The 14,634-nt window shown below is 37.2% G+C and overlaps 1 protein-coding gene across 5 annotated transcripts in view; it reads right to left on the bottom strand.

Moving 5' to 3' along the window:
- Nucleotides 1–14,634, bottom strand: part of EFR3A (EFR3 homolog A) — a 71,861-nt gene that overhangs the window by 13,525 nt on the left and 43,702 nt on the right. For all 5 annotated transcript variants that reach the window (XM_005425707.2, XM_031060878.1, XM_031060876.1 and 2 more), the window contains 9 exons: nucleotides 13,827–13,991; nucleotides 11,605–11,719; nucleotides 9,724–9,775; nucleotides 6,824–6,996; nucleotides 6,263–6,338; nucleotides 3,527–3,688; nucleotides 2,177–2,308; nucleotides 1,621–1,688; nucleotides 303–430 (listed from right to left, as the gene is read on the bottom strand). In XM_005425707.2, coding sequence (XP_005425764.1) covers nucleotides 303–430; nucleotides 1,621–1,688; nucleotides 2,177–2,308; nucleotides 3,527–3,688; nucleotides 6,263–6,338; nucleotides 6,824–6,996; nucleotides 9,724–9,775; nucleotides 11,605–11,719; nucleotides 13,827–13,991 — 1,071 coding nt within the window. The remainder of the gene's footprint in view (nucleotides 1–302; nucleotides 431–1,620; nucleotides 1,689–2,176; nucleotides 2,309–3,526; nucleotides 3,689–6,262; nucleotides 6,339–6,823; nucleotides 6,997–9,723; nucleotides 9,776–11,604; nucleotides 11,720–13,826; nucleotides 13,992–14,634) is intronic.

The following is a 14,634-nucleotide window of genomic DNA, read 5'->3' as shown; positions in this document are numbered from 1 at the left end:
CCTCATTTTCTAGATCAAGTTAGTACAGGTATTCTTTTGAAGCAGAGACTTTATTAAAAAGAGTCAAAGCAGGTTCTAGGACCTTCTGCCTCACTTCCATTCCTTAAGGAAAAAAAAATCTTTGAAACTTCTTTGCAATAATACAGTAGCTCATGAGAAAAAAAAACCACCTTGAGAAGACAAAATTATCTGATTAGGTTTTGTTGCCAAACAGTCACATTACATTTCACTGCCACACAACACATTAGGAAAACATTCTTAATAACTGGTACTAAGTGGTGTTGCTATTAATCACCACTTACCTGTTACCTGGGGCACATATGGAACTGACAGTCTTTCCACATTGTATCCACTGCCTCCTAATGATTCTGCAATCTTGTTTGTCAGGAAAAACAGATCTGTTTCATCCTTCTCTAAGGATTTTGGAAGACTGTCAAAACATACATTTGAAGTTATTGTCGACCAATAGATATTTGTTGGTTAAGTAAAATATTTTTCTAATGTCTGTGAGCAACCTAGAAGGATCAATCGTAATGATTTGATGGAAATAAAGCTCGGTCAGTTTTTTAGGAATGAATACACACCTAGAATTAGTCCACTGAAAACCTCTGCAGTATTTTAGATTAGTTTAACACTTCTTGTTTATCTGAAATATGTTCTTCACCTATTCTGCTACATCTTGAGAGAATATGATCTCTGTTAAATAAAAAAACCTGCACAGCAACAGTAATACTAATAGTAATTAATTAATTGTAATATTTGTCATTTGTCAGCAGTGTGCCCTTGTGGCAAAAAAGACTGAGGGTATCCTGGGCTGCATCAGGAGGTGGAGGGAGGAGATCCTTGCCTTTTATTCAGCTGTAGTAAGGCCACACCTGGAGTGCTGAGTCAGGAGCTGGGCTATCCAGGACATGTAGGGAGCCCACCACAGAGCTCCACAGGGTCACTAAGGTGGATTATGGGCCTAGAGCATCTCTCCACTGAAGACTGAGAGAGCTGGGCCAGTTCAGCATGGAGAGGAAAACGTGGATCTTATAAAGTGTACAGCTCCCTTAAGGGCAGGAGGGTGGAAAGGCTTCAGAACTAAGCAGCTGCTCTGTGACAGAACCAGAGGCAATGGGCACAAACTGACACACAGAAGGTTCTGCCTGAACATCAGGAAACACTTTTTTGTGCAAAGGTGAAGGTGTGACCAAGCACTGGCACAGGTTACCCAGAGAAGCTGTCGAGTCTCCATCCCTGGAGATATTCCAAAGCATTTGGATGTGGTCTTGCACAGTCTGCTCTAGGTGACCCTGCTTAAGCAGGGGGCTTGGACCAGATGACCTCAAGATCCCTTTCAGCTTCACCCATTCTGTGATTTAGTGAACATTTATTTCACTATGTTAGCACACTGAGCATCCTATTGTTTATAAATGCCTCTGACTACTACAAAAAAGCCCACTTTTTTTTTCCCCTGTAAGTGTACATGCTTTTAATGCTTGGGATTCTTCTGCCTGTCCAGAACACCATAAAACCTCTAATTTTTTTCACATATGGAACATTTCTCAATGATGTATGATTTTTAATAGCAAAATAGGGGCTTCACTGTCCACTAATTTCCATTTTGTATCTACTTACTTGGATTTGTCTTTGAAAATTGTTTCTGGTAGAAAATAAGCTGCTTCCACACTTCTGGTTTCAATGACCTGACAAAAAAAACCCCATGTCAAATAGTACAAATGGAATAGTTCCATAGTTGTTTTCTTCAACACCTAACCTTCACTAACATCAACCTCAACACAAATGAGACATTTGGGATTTCTTTTAACCAGGGAAAGAGACTGTGGCTCTCACCCTTTAAACTAAAAATCTGGTTCTCATGGTCTTGTGCATGTCAATACTATTTTACCAAAGACAGTGGGGCCGTAAAGTCTTATACCAGATGGAGATCTGGATCTTTATATATGGCACCATAAGCAAAATAAAATGCTGTATCTTGAGAGAAGATTATTTTCTTAATAATCTTAAGAGTCAGCAAGTAAAGTCACGAGAGACTGAAGATCAAGAACAATGTCAGTGGACACAAACAGGGGAGATGAACACAACAAGCAAGCACCTGACACTAGTTATTTACTGATTTTACAGTAGACTGTGTATTGTTCTAAATGACCTGCAGTATTTAACCATGTCTTACCTTGCTGACATGCTGACAGAAGGCAGGCACTGCAATCATCTGACTCAGGAAGTTTAGATATGCTGCAACCAATGCCATGACTCCACAACGATTAAACATTGGCAGATTATCCTCATTGATGATGGCAATGTCCTGAAATATAAGGAGGAGCACCATGTTTTCCAAAGTTAGCAGGCTGTACTGAATACATGGAAATCAAACTTATCATTGGTAACAATGTATGACATATGATGTTTATCAGCTATTACTTAATATTTGATTTAAGATCTCTCATCTTAAAATTGTAGTCTTTTAGCTCACTTGTGAAGTAGGAATATATTAATCTGAAGTTAGAGAGCTTAAAAGATTCAACCATTATGAAGAAAAATAAACTTACTCAACTCAAAATTCTGCTTCTTAGACAGGAAGTACAGTGACTGGTAGTCTCTTGTCCTTACCGCCTGTTGATCTTAACATTTTCTCAGGAAAATTAGAAACAGCAGTTTGATAATAAAGATCACCCGTGTGAATCACGGATACAGCACAACAGAGGGAATTATTTAATGCATATTAGCACTCCTATGTTTATTCAGATTGCATCATTTTTGCTCTAGTAAAACTCCTAATGTCATTCCCACCAAGTAAGGATTTGGTTCAATGACATGTTTTAAAATTAAGGATGCACACTGCATTTCAGATGTTTTATAATACAGCTGCGCATTTGGGAGTAAGGTTAATGACAGAATATACTGGGAATGCAGAGTCTGATTTCATCACATTTCCAGGGCACATGTTAGCAGTACTTTATTATTTTTGATTTCAACACAGATAAATTTAGTAAGTTATCCAGTTTCCCTGAGGACTGTATGCAAGTATGAGTTAATAATTGAACCTATTAAGGAAATGTTAAAGAATAAAGCCTAAAACACTGACAGAATATTACTCTAAGGTAAGATTAAATAGAGTGGTTTAGTAACTATTCCCAACCAATCAATTAATTATACACAAGTTTTCATCCCGGGTGCTGACAGTCCATACATTTTATACAGAACACAAGATCATAGGCTGAGAGAACACCTTGTCAATCTGCTAATGAGTATCAGTGATTCTAACAAATGTTTCAACAAATATCCACATCTGCTGTTTTTCCTGAACAGCACATGCTGTGGAAGTTTGTTACAAAACCATTTAGAGAAAGTTTCCCCATCAGTAAGTGGTACATACAAAGTGCACTTCCTTAGTGATCAATCAAGTTCAGACCAAATTATGAGATTTCCAATTTGAAGATCAATACACAAAACCTCCCCAGTTCTTCACATCTCCAATTACATATTTTAACTGTCAGTCAATGAACCCAACACAGACCCATACCTGCAAGGCAATCGCTAATCGGATGAGGTCAATAACCACTTCTTCATTGGCCAGTTCTATTGTGGTAAGAGCTAGAGATGTAAACAGGAGTTCAAAGTTCTTCTGGACATTGTCTTCTTCTTTGCAGCCTAGGTAGATGTGTCTGTACAACTGCTGACCATGCTATAAAAGACATAAAAAGGAAAATGGGTATTAAATAATAGAAAAACTTAGGTTAAAAAGGATATTTGAAGGTCTTCTGGTCCAACTCTCTACTCCAAACAGAGCCAACTTTGATGTTAGATTGAGAATTAAAAAACAAAAAAGGATAAAATACATGGTGTACACATACATAGAGAAACAAGTACATGATTAATCAAGTAGACTTCAAGTTTCTGATAACAGCTTCTTTATAAACACTGTACTGTTCTATTCTATGCATGAATGTACAGATAGAGATGATACAGAGAATTGCATGATTACTGCACAGTATCAGATGTTAGAATTCATTTCCTGTTGAAATATTAGAGAAAAAAAAATTGCACATTTATGAAAAGGAGAAATCAGAAAGTAATCTTGAAATATTTTTCAAGAACATTTGAGTAACTGATGAGCTCCAAGTGTTATCCTTGTGAAGACAACAAATTTGTTCATTGAGCAACTCCCCTCAAAGAGCAAACCAAGAAAAAATTCTGCTAGAAGGTGTTTCAGAAGGTGAGCAGGGCTCATTTACTGACATGTGTAGGGAGGCTGCAGCTCTAGTGAAGAACACAGGCCATTTAATGAAAGACTCTCCACTTCAAAAGTGATTTTCTTCTCATGATACTGTGCCTAAGCAAATCTCAGTAAATAAACTATTACCTCAACACAAAAGAAAAATGCAAACACAAGAAACACAGGATAAGCAGCAGGTGCTGTATGGAACACAGAGCTCAGTACCACCCCAGCATTCCTAATCTGTAGTGGGGTACAAGTCTGTATCAGCTGACACAAATAATTTTCAAGATCTAAAGACTAACTCCAGACATATTAATTCAGCTCTAGAAGGAAGCAGAAAAGTGATTTTCAACCTCTCTTTTTCCAACAGGACATATTTACTTAAGAAATAATGATAGCATTGCTGGTCTTTTCATTACTTCTAAAATCAAAGACTTGCTCAAATCCACATTGTATTTAGAAAATAGGGAAACACAGCTATCAGCAAAGCACAGAAGCTACTACAAAATAAAGGTTAGCTGTTTAAAGACCCAGTATATTTGGAAAATAAAAGTAATGAATTTTTTTATCCCACTGATAAAGAATGGCACTTAAATAGGAAAATAAATGATTAGGTGGATTTTATCAATATGTATCTTTCTAGAAGACTGGAAAATTCAACAAGTTAAATATTTCCCTTCAAAGAAAGGACAGATATAAAATGAGCAACTGGTCTGAGACAAAGAATTTTGTGCCTATGTTTGGTTCCCTTCCACCTGGGTGTGATACAAAATTGTCTCAGGATCCCCATGTAGCATCAAACAAGCCCAAATGGTCATCCAGTTATTTATGAACTTCTGGAGATGCCTCAACCCTGTCCTTTGATTATGCAGAGCATCTGGGAGGAGCAGGCTGCTAATATGCACATCTACACCAGGTGAGTAACAGTATCACACAGATAATCATTGACTGACTTCATTTCCCTGGGTTAATAGATTTTTTAGCAGTCTGTATTCTCTTTTCTTGACCTGTGAAGAATTTATTTTCCTCTTCTGCCCCTTTTTTCAGATCAATATTAACAATTCAAATATTCAGTTTTGACAGCTACAACTTTCATCTAGCAAAATACATCTTATCCAAACTGCTTTAAATCATAGATATTAAGTTAATGAATTAAAATTTAATTCACTTTTTAAGACACATTACTAATAATTACCAGTGTTGCAGTATTTTTTATATTTGTATTATTCCAGTTGAACATGTACTGGAAGAATATTAACTGGACTAACTTATAGCAAGAACCTTTATCTTGCAAAGTTACTTGAACGCTGTACAACTCTAATTTGCATATTATTACATATGCAGTATTTTGGCCTACTTCAGTATTTTCTGTTTTTGTTTACATACCTCCACAGATAAACCACAGTCAGGAATGACAGAGCATAGTAACAGCTTTATGTATCTTTCCCACATAAAACCCAAGGTGTCTACTGTAAGCAATTTCACTCCACTTAAGCATCATCTAAAAAAACCCAGGATTCCTTTAGAGCCAAATATACTGAGAAGTCATCTGGTACGAAGTCTTGTGAAAATAATCTTTTAAGAAGATAGCTGTTTTGTGCAAAGTTAACTTTCTCTGACATCTTTACCTAAGACACAAGTCTCTGTACCACAGCTATAAAAAGATTTCTAAATACAAAATTGTTTAAAAATACAGCAAAATAAAAGCCAAACTAGTGAAAAACGGCTACTAAGCAAAAATTAAATGCTACGCAGGGATCTAACAACAGGGAAGTCTTTTCAGAATCATGGTTTTGACATACACTGTTCTAATTTCATGCATCTAAATGTTTTAACTGAAGACATAAATTAAAATTTTATTGCATGGAATCATCTTTCAAATATCTAGAGAACCTCAACAATGAAATCACTGTAACTTGATTACAATAATTTGATACTGATCTTTGTGACTTGTTGCAAAACCACAGCTGTAGAAGAAAAGCAAAACCACTGGTTCAGTTACTTATTTCTAGATAGGAAAGTGATGTTTCATTCTATTACCTTTTTCATGAAGCTCACGTCTTGCCTTGAAATCTTGTCTCGTTTTATCTTTAGATCAGAAACATCTGGTATTATTCTACAAATGAAAGAGATGTGTTGTTTCAGAACAAAAAAAGAAAGTTGGAAATTAAGAGAATGCGGAACACAGGAACTATTCAAACAGATCTTGACCCAATTCCCATTTTATTATATCCATGCTTAACAAGGATATTCAAATTTCAGTTCAAGATGGAAAACCAGAAAGAGGATTATGATAATCATGTATTTTTTATCTACATAAAATAAAAATTAAAATAAAATAAAATAACATAAAATAAACATAAAAATAAAATTCTGTCTTCTACATGGCTAAACTATGATATTTTTAATGATTCTTTAAGGTACTGTGCTCTGAGGCTTACCTGTAAAACTCTTGCCATGAATAAACGACACTGAGCACCATGCATTTACCAAAACAGTACATTAATAATTCCTATTAGCAAAAACATTTGACAATCAACAGTAGTTTTCATTCAGGTGATGCACTGGAATTTCAAGCAGGCAATAAATGAAGAGCAGTACCTGATCCCTCTGAGCTTGGCTCTGTTGTCGTGCCGATCGATGAGGTTGTGCAGGATTTCCAGCACCAGCTGCCTCAGCTCCGAGTCCTCCATGAGTGAAGGAGACAGCAACGGGTCCAGAAAGGGGGCAGGAAGTGCATTACTTATTGTTGTGGCTTTGTATCCTGAAGTCACCTGTTCATTGTTTGAAATAAAATTCATGTGGCATTAGTGCATTGTAAGAATTAATCACAGCTGTCACTTTTTAGTGGGATTGCTTTGGCATCCACAAGGTAGATTCAAATTGAATTTTTGTATTAATTTTGAAAATTCTTGACCTCAGTATAAACTTGGAAGGATGTCAGTATACATTTTCAAATTAAGTCACTCACGCTAAAAGGATTTTTCAGGATCCTTTCTTTAAAAACACACTTTGTATCAAAAAATAAAGGTATGATTTATGATTTGGTTTTTTTTCATATGGCCTATAAGAAAAGTTGCAGGGCATAAATTGAAGATGATAGGAATTCCAGTCAATAACTACAATAGAGATTTTTCCATTTCAGGTTATGAGCTGTTCACATATGGTAGAGTAAGCTCATGTGAAATAAAGAATGTGAAATCAGGGCCTTAATGTACACCTCAAAGATTATGGATACTATTTCATTGCAAAACATGAAGTAAGCAAATATCACGTTCTTAAAAATCTGGTGCTATAGTGTTATTTCAAAAATTAATACTACCCTGACATGTCTCATTCAGTTACTTTTAACTAAAGCAAATTCTGCAGGTACACAAAGAAAAATAAACTTCTACCTAACTACTAATTCAAATTTTAATTAGCTGAACATCTACAGTAGGCAGAAATATTTAAAATTTACCACCCCTTAAAATGGAGGTTACCAGAATATTACAATCTCAAAATATTTTACAAAGTACATAAAACCTGTTGAGGATGAGGGGAGCAAAATTATTCAAAATTTAATTATAATAAATGCAATAGTATTTTCATCCAAGGCTTACATAACAATTTATATATATTCCATACTCTTACAGTTTTTACATGTGAGCTGTGTTTTACTGGTTTTGACTGGGATAGGTAATTTTGACAGCAGCACATGTGCTACTGTGTTCTGGATTTGTAACCAAAGCAGTGCTGGTAACAGAGATGATTTGGCTACTTCTGAGCAGGGCTTACACACCTCCAGAGGAATATCCCATATTAAAATGTGTCACGTTCAGCAGCAGAACAGGAGGCAATTTGTGAGGGCTGCCACTGCTCAGGGACTGGCTGGCTATCAGTTGGCTTGTGGTGAGCAGCTGGGATTTTGTTTTATTTTATTGTACTTTTTCTCGTTTCTTGGTTTTGTTTTTCTTGGTTTCCTTTTTTTACTTACTAAACTGTCTTCATCTCAACACACTTCTCTCACTGGTACTGTCCTGGTTCTCTCCCCATGCCCCTGGGGCAGGGTGAGTGAGTGCCTGGGTGGTGCCTGGTGCTCTGGGTTAAACCTGAGTGGGCACAGTGCCCCCAGCTTACCTGAGGGCTTCCCAGGGACGTGGCTGACAGGAGCACCAGGGGACAAGAAGGTATCTGATCAATCATTCTGAACATGGAAAATTACTGATATTACAAGCAGCAAGGCTGCAAATCTAAGAGAACACTTTTAATGAAGTGTAGATTTTAACTGCCTGTACAGCATTAACTTGTCTGTCTGTATATGCATGACAACGGACTAATTATTCTTAAATATTATTCTTTTGTAAAGAATACATGATGTACAATGCTGGTTTTTTTCCACAATATTTATCAATGACTAATTTATTAATCACCAGAACAATAACTTTCACACCTCTGTGCCATGATGGGATTTTACTTCCATATTCTAAAAGATGCAAACCAAAATTCAGTGTACAAAATGTTAAATCCCTTCCACATGTACACTCTGACTCCCTTAAAGCAAACTTACAGGCTATGTAGCACCCAAAATGATTATTCTTACCTGTTTTAATGGAATTTTAATACTGGTGAGATGAATACTGTCAGGAACAGTTTAGACATAACTGAGTCTATGTTTATGTGCAAAATGACCACCTGAGGTCCTTCCTAACAAGTTTCCTATCCTTAAACTGCAACTATGAATGCCTTGCTCTTTTGCAAACCAGAGACTAAGATTTCAGATTTCGACAAGCCAAGAACGGTTTAACCTATTTGCCTAACACCATACATAAGTTTCATGTCAAAGCAGAGACAAAAACTCGTTTTCCAGGAGGACAATCATCTGCTTTAGTTTGTGAAATCATTCCCCTATTTGAGCCACTAAACAGTTCTCAGGTTCTGCAACAAAACAGGCCAGGATTCCACAGGCAAGAGCCTCCTTTACTACCCACTTTCTGATTTTTACCATCTGGGTCTATTTCCAGAAATATTCTTTGAAGATTTACAGCTGAAAAATGTATTTGTGATAAAAAATTCAATCACACCTTACAAGAAATTTGGGAAACATTAGGAAGGAAAGAACAGCTGTGTCTGAGGTATCCATTCCTATGGTTTTAAAAATATTGGCCATTCTACTAATTACCACTTTTCCATGCTCAGATATGAAAGTCATTTCACTTTGATGTAGCCAGTACTGCTGGCAGAACTCAACCTACTGTAGGATGTTCTTTTGGATCTGCAGATCCAATTACAAGTGACATTCACTGAAGTGCTCTAAGAGGTGGAGATGTATTTCTTGTTCTGTTTGTAATGTAAGTTGGAAAAATGCTTTCACAATATTACACAACAGAATTACAGGTCTATGCAATATGAATATATGTTTATTTTCATAGTCCAGCGTTGTTGTACTTTATATGTAAATATATAAGTAAAGTGAAACACTGTGTGTTTATAACATATTATACTGATCACAAAAGGCTTACCATAAGTAAAGATCTCAATAACATGATTTGAATCCTCCTGGTTCCCAAATCTCTACAATTAGAAAAAAAATTGCAAATTAGGTTTTCTTGTATATCTTTGAAATATTATTCTACTCTAGACACTATTCCCATTTTTGACAAGTGAATACAGCAATCTTGGAAGGGATGCTGGATGATCATAGATAAAGGAAAGTATTTCCAACGGAGCTGCAATAATTAAATGTTTTTGAAAGACACATTTATAGGAAGGCTGAAAAAATGGAGCACATTCAGTTGAAGGAAAAATTAAATGGTATTTGTGAAGGAGGTATAAATCTTAATGTTTTATTCAGAAATCTCTAAAATGTTTGACCACTACAAGCTTGATAGCTTGTTATTTTCACAAGCATCAGCACTGAAAATTTCTTCTGGAGTCTTTTAAGAAACGTGGACATTTCTTCTTTAAGCCAGACCCCAAAACTTTGAGACTGAAACAAAGTTATTGGCAAAATCAGTAAGAAAAACTGAAAGATTCCTCAGCTTTCATATCACAGGAAGGTACACAAAACACTACTTGACCTGTTCTTCATCCGTTTTCATTTCCCTCCTGCAGGTACTAAAAGTAGCTGAATAGCTGAAGGTACACAGTCACTATTCTTGCAAGGTCTTAGGAGATAAAAGTGCACTTGGAATAAATCGTTCCATTCACAGAGACTCTTTCAGGAAAGTAAAAAAGGTACAAGCCATTTTCTCCATTAAATACTGTAAAGGAAGATCAACCCTCTTCACAAAAGTTGGCCATTACATAACAGTGGAAGCTTCTACCTTAATGGGCTACAACACTGGCTGTCTATATCATTCAAATGTCTTGGGCAGCTGAAATCAGAATTCTAAGTAATGGCAAACTTTATCAGCAATCAGAAAGCCTTCTTTGCTCAGAGTGACATCTGCACATCATACTAACACACTGCTCAGGCACATGTTTACACAGAATCTCATAAATGGAAAATTACACAGTTATAAAAAAAACCAAACAACCACCCCCCTCAACTGTTAATCCAAGTAGAGAATTTCATATGGACTGGTTCTTGAAATACCTCCACAATGAGTGACAACTGCCTGGCACAGACTTGTGTCTTCCATGGAATAGCATCCCATGCTGCAAGGATACTGTATGAAAAGCTATAAAAAACTGGAGAATGACAATGATTTCCTACTTAATCTATTAGGGGATCACTTATGTGGATGTGGTGCAAAGTGTCTGTGCACATCTGGAAACCACAGCTGCAGCCCTTTCAGGGACTTCCCCAAACTGAGGAAATAGTCTTTTGAACAAAATTATTCCTGTTACAAGGAAGAGTATCCAGTGTAGGGTGACTTTTAAATGGTGGGTTTATTAAGTCTGTCCACTTATAGCTTTTTCCTATTTCTGAATACATAGGAAAAATCCAAAATTCACTGGAATTTCTGCAGTTATTTCTTAATCTGAAGTCAACTTGTACAGAATTAAAAAAAAAAAAGAACAAACATTAGAAATAGTTTGTAAATTATGCAATTTATAATTGAATTCCTGTCATTCTCAAAACCCACATATAAAAATTATGGAATTAACAACCATAAAGTTCATAATTTCAGAAAAAATTGTACAAATGCAGAGAGAAAGAGTATTTTAGTGAAAAATAAACGACCTTCCAATCAGATAATTTTTATCAATAAAATGTCTGTAGGTTGATTTCACATTGCTGACACTGAGCTTGTCTTGGTTCTGCATAGTATTTAATACAGCCCCTAAGGAGTGAGAATTTGCATTTCGCTTTTCTTAATGTTCCTCACTTCTTAATTTATCAGGATCCTAAAATCTAGATTTTTAATTTGAAATTTAAAAATACAGGATATACAAACCCAAGGTTACTAGGATCCAGCGATTGTGAAGTTGTTCCCAAAACAGGTACTTTGCTCATAATGAACATCATAATCTCTGATCTCTGGTAATCTGGTAGATTGCTTCCAAAAAATCCTAAATAAAAACAGAATGAAATCACAGAAGAGATATAGGGACCTTCTCTTTATAAGAAAAGCCTTTAAAATACAAGGAATATATTAACAGGTCAAAATAGATGAAGAATAAACATATTACTTGTTTTAGGGCATAATCTCATATTTATTTTTGCTGAATGATTTTAGTGAGTCTTTTTCATGATACTTTCATCTTTGAATACCAAAACCTAATTTTATCCTCCTCTAAATATACAATTTAAAAATTAAATATCTGGAGTCTATTAACTTGTACCTAGTGAGGAATTGTAAGCGTTTCTCATGACACATAGCATTGTCTGTTAAGTCTCCAATAAATATTACAAATGAGAGGACAGAAATCCCAGAGACATACAAGTATTTTGGGACTGTTGCTGTTCTTGGGGAGTGATGAGGTGAGCAGCTTCTGTGCCAGCACCACAGAAAGAGGAGCACTCCAGCATGGGGTACAGGGAGGGTTCCTGGACCAGGGGAACCTCACGGCAGTAGAGCCACAGTGGCTAGCGGAACCTGGGCAGGGCCAGGAGAAATGTCAGGCACACACACACCTCCCCTGCCTTAAAAGTATCTGGGAGTGCTGGCATCAGCTGGCAGGAAGCGCACTGCAACTCTGCCAGCTCTACCAGGGAGGAATGGTTTCCACTCACGGAAGACCCTGTCCTCTCCCAGCTCTGCACCCACCACAAGTGAAGCAGCTGCCCAGACACAGCTCCAGTGGGAACAGCTGCCACCCAGTGCCAGCACATCCAGGGAACTGAGCTAACACTGTTATTCCCAACATTCCCCAAGGAAAGAGATCGGGGGCGTTGGGTTAATGGCAAGTCCAGTGTCAATCAAGTGTGCCCTGGCAGCCGAAAGAGCCAACTGTGCCCTGTGGTACACCAGGCACAGCATCACCAGCTGGCTGAGGAGGTGACTGTCCCATCTGCACTGCTGCAGCCCCTCCTCGAGTCCATGCTTTGGTGCCTCAATCTAAGAACATCAAACACCTTCAAGGGGGGCAGGGAAACAGGAGATGCTGATCTCTCTCTGGTGACTAGTGACAGGACATAAGGAAATGGGACGGAATTGCATCAGGGGAAGTTCAGATGGGACCTTAGGAAAAGGTTCTTCACTAAAAGGAAGGTTGGCCACTAGATCAGGCTCCCCAGGGAAGTGGTCACAGCACCAAAGTTGACAGAGCTCAAGCAGTATCTGGACAATGCTCTCGGGCACATGGTTTAGCTGAAGCAGTCCTGGGAGGAGCAAAGAGTTGGACTCAATGATCCTTATGTGTCCCTTCCAACTCCAGATATTCTATTTTATTACTATGAAAAAGTATACCATTAACTTCAGTGGAAAGAAGCTTCACAAAAGGTTGGTTTGTGGGATTTTTTTTGATGGGAGTTGAACATTTTAACTTGGGAATTTACTGAAATGGTGAGAAATAATCTACTATCTACTTGTTACTGCTCTTCAAGGCAAGCAAAGGTACAAACATTCAAGCTATGTCTCCCTTGTTCTTTAAGAAAAGGAATACATACCATAAATGCACCCCAATATATAACATCACTGTCATAAAGGGAAAATCTAAGAAAGGGGGAGACACTGTTGAGAAAATAATTTCAAATGTTGTGCATTAAAGTACTTCAGTTAAGTCATGGTAGCACAACTGGCCATTAGGTGTCATTGTTGCTACTATGTTTAACATTCATTTCTATCAATTTTAAAGCACTACCTATAAAAAAATGTATTACTGTACACAACTATTTGCAGTGATTTTCATAGAAGGACTAATAGTAGTTCTGTACCAAAGGTAGAGATTTCTACATTTCAAGGGCAACATAATAATATAATTAAAATTAATTTTAAGTCCACCAGCATTTTTAATTTTCATAACCTTCTTGGCTAAGTGTTCAGTTAACATTTAAAAGAAAAACCTTTCAGAAATCAAACACATAAAGCAAGCCTGAGATAGGAGGCAAACACAATCAGAGAAACCACACTTGGTAGTATTCCTTCATGATTCAAGCTGGTCCAATATCATCTCAATGGGGAAGAGGGAAAAGGGGAGAAATTTTAAGTGAGCTTGTGTCAATTGTTTCACTCACCAATTGTTTGAATAATTGCATTCTGGACAATCCTCTCATCACTCTCCTTGGAGCTTATGCTTAAAGTGGTGCTTTCACAGGAACTGCGCCGGTCACCCAGCTCAAAGTCAACGCTGATGCGCAGGTGCTTCAACAAGGTATTAAAAACCTCCAGAACTGTTGGGCCTGGAAACAACAAATAACACTGATTGCACTTGTCAAGGGGGAGATGTCTGAAAAAATGAAAACTGGGCTTTTCAATCCATTTTCACGAGCAGTGAGAGTAGGATGATGAAGAGAACAAAGTGAATTACAGCATTTGAGGCATCACGACTAGAGAAAAACTTTTGAGGTGTGCCTACACTTTGATACTTTAGAAATTAACTTGGAATCAGGAAATACAGTTAGGTATGTATGCATAATCCATTATGATCCACTACTGGGTCTGGTCCGGATGCAGGTAACCTGATTTTCCTTGTGCATGCAGCTTTTGCTCCACCCATCGAGCTGTCTTTATCTTGATCCATGAAACTTCTCACTTTCTTTCTACATTGTCCCTGTCCTGTGGGAAAGGGGAGTGCAAACAGCCCAGAGTCAACTCACCATGCAAGTTTCAGATAAAAACAGAAGAGGTTGCTGAAATTAAACATCAGTAATGGATTTAACTGCAGGTACTTGCCCCTGAACTTCAGTTATTTCAAAACCCGCTACTAAAATCCACTTCTATACATTGGATCAAATCATGAGCTCTTCTCATCACATGGTAAAAGACTTCACAAGTCTGTGCATGCAAGTGGGTCTCATATGAAGAGGAAGGACATATTCAGGC

Source organism: Geospiza fortis, unplaced genomic scaffold (genome assembly GCF_000277835.1).
Source record: "Geospiza fortis unplaced genomic scaffold, GeoFor_1.0 scaffold94, whole genome shotgun sequence".
Taxonomy (NCBI): domain Eukaryota; kingdom Metazoa; phylum Chordata; class Aves; order Passeriformes; family Thraupidae; genus Geospiza; species Geospiza fortis.
Note: the sequence above shows the minus strand (reverse complement) of the source record. Positions and strands in the feature narration are given on the sequence as shown.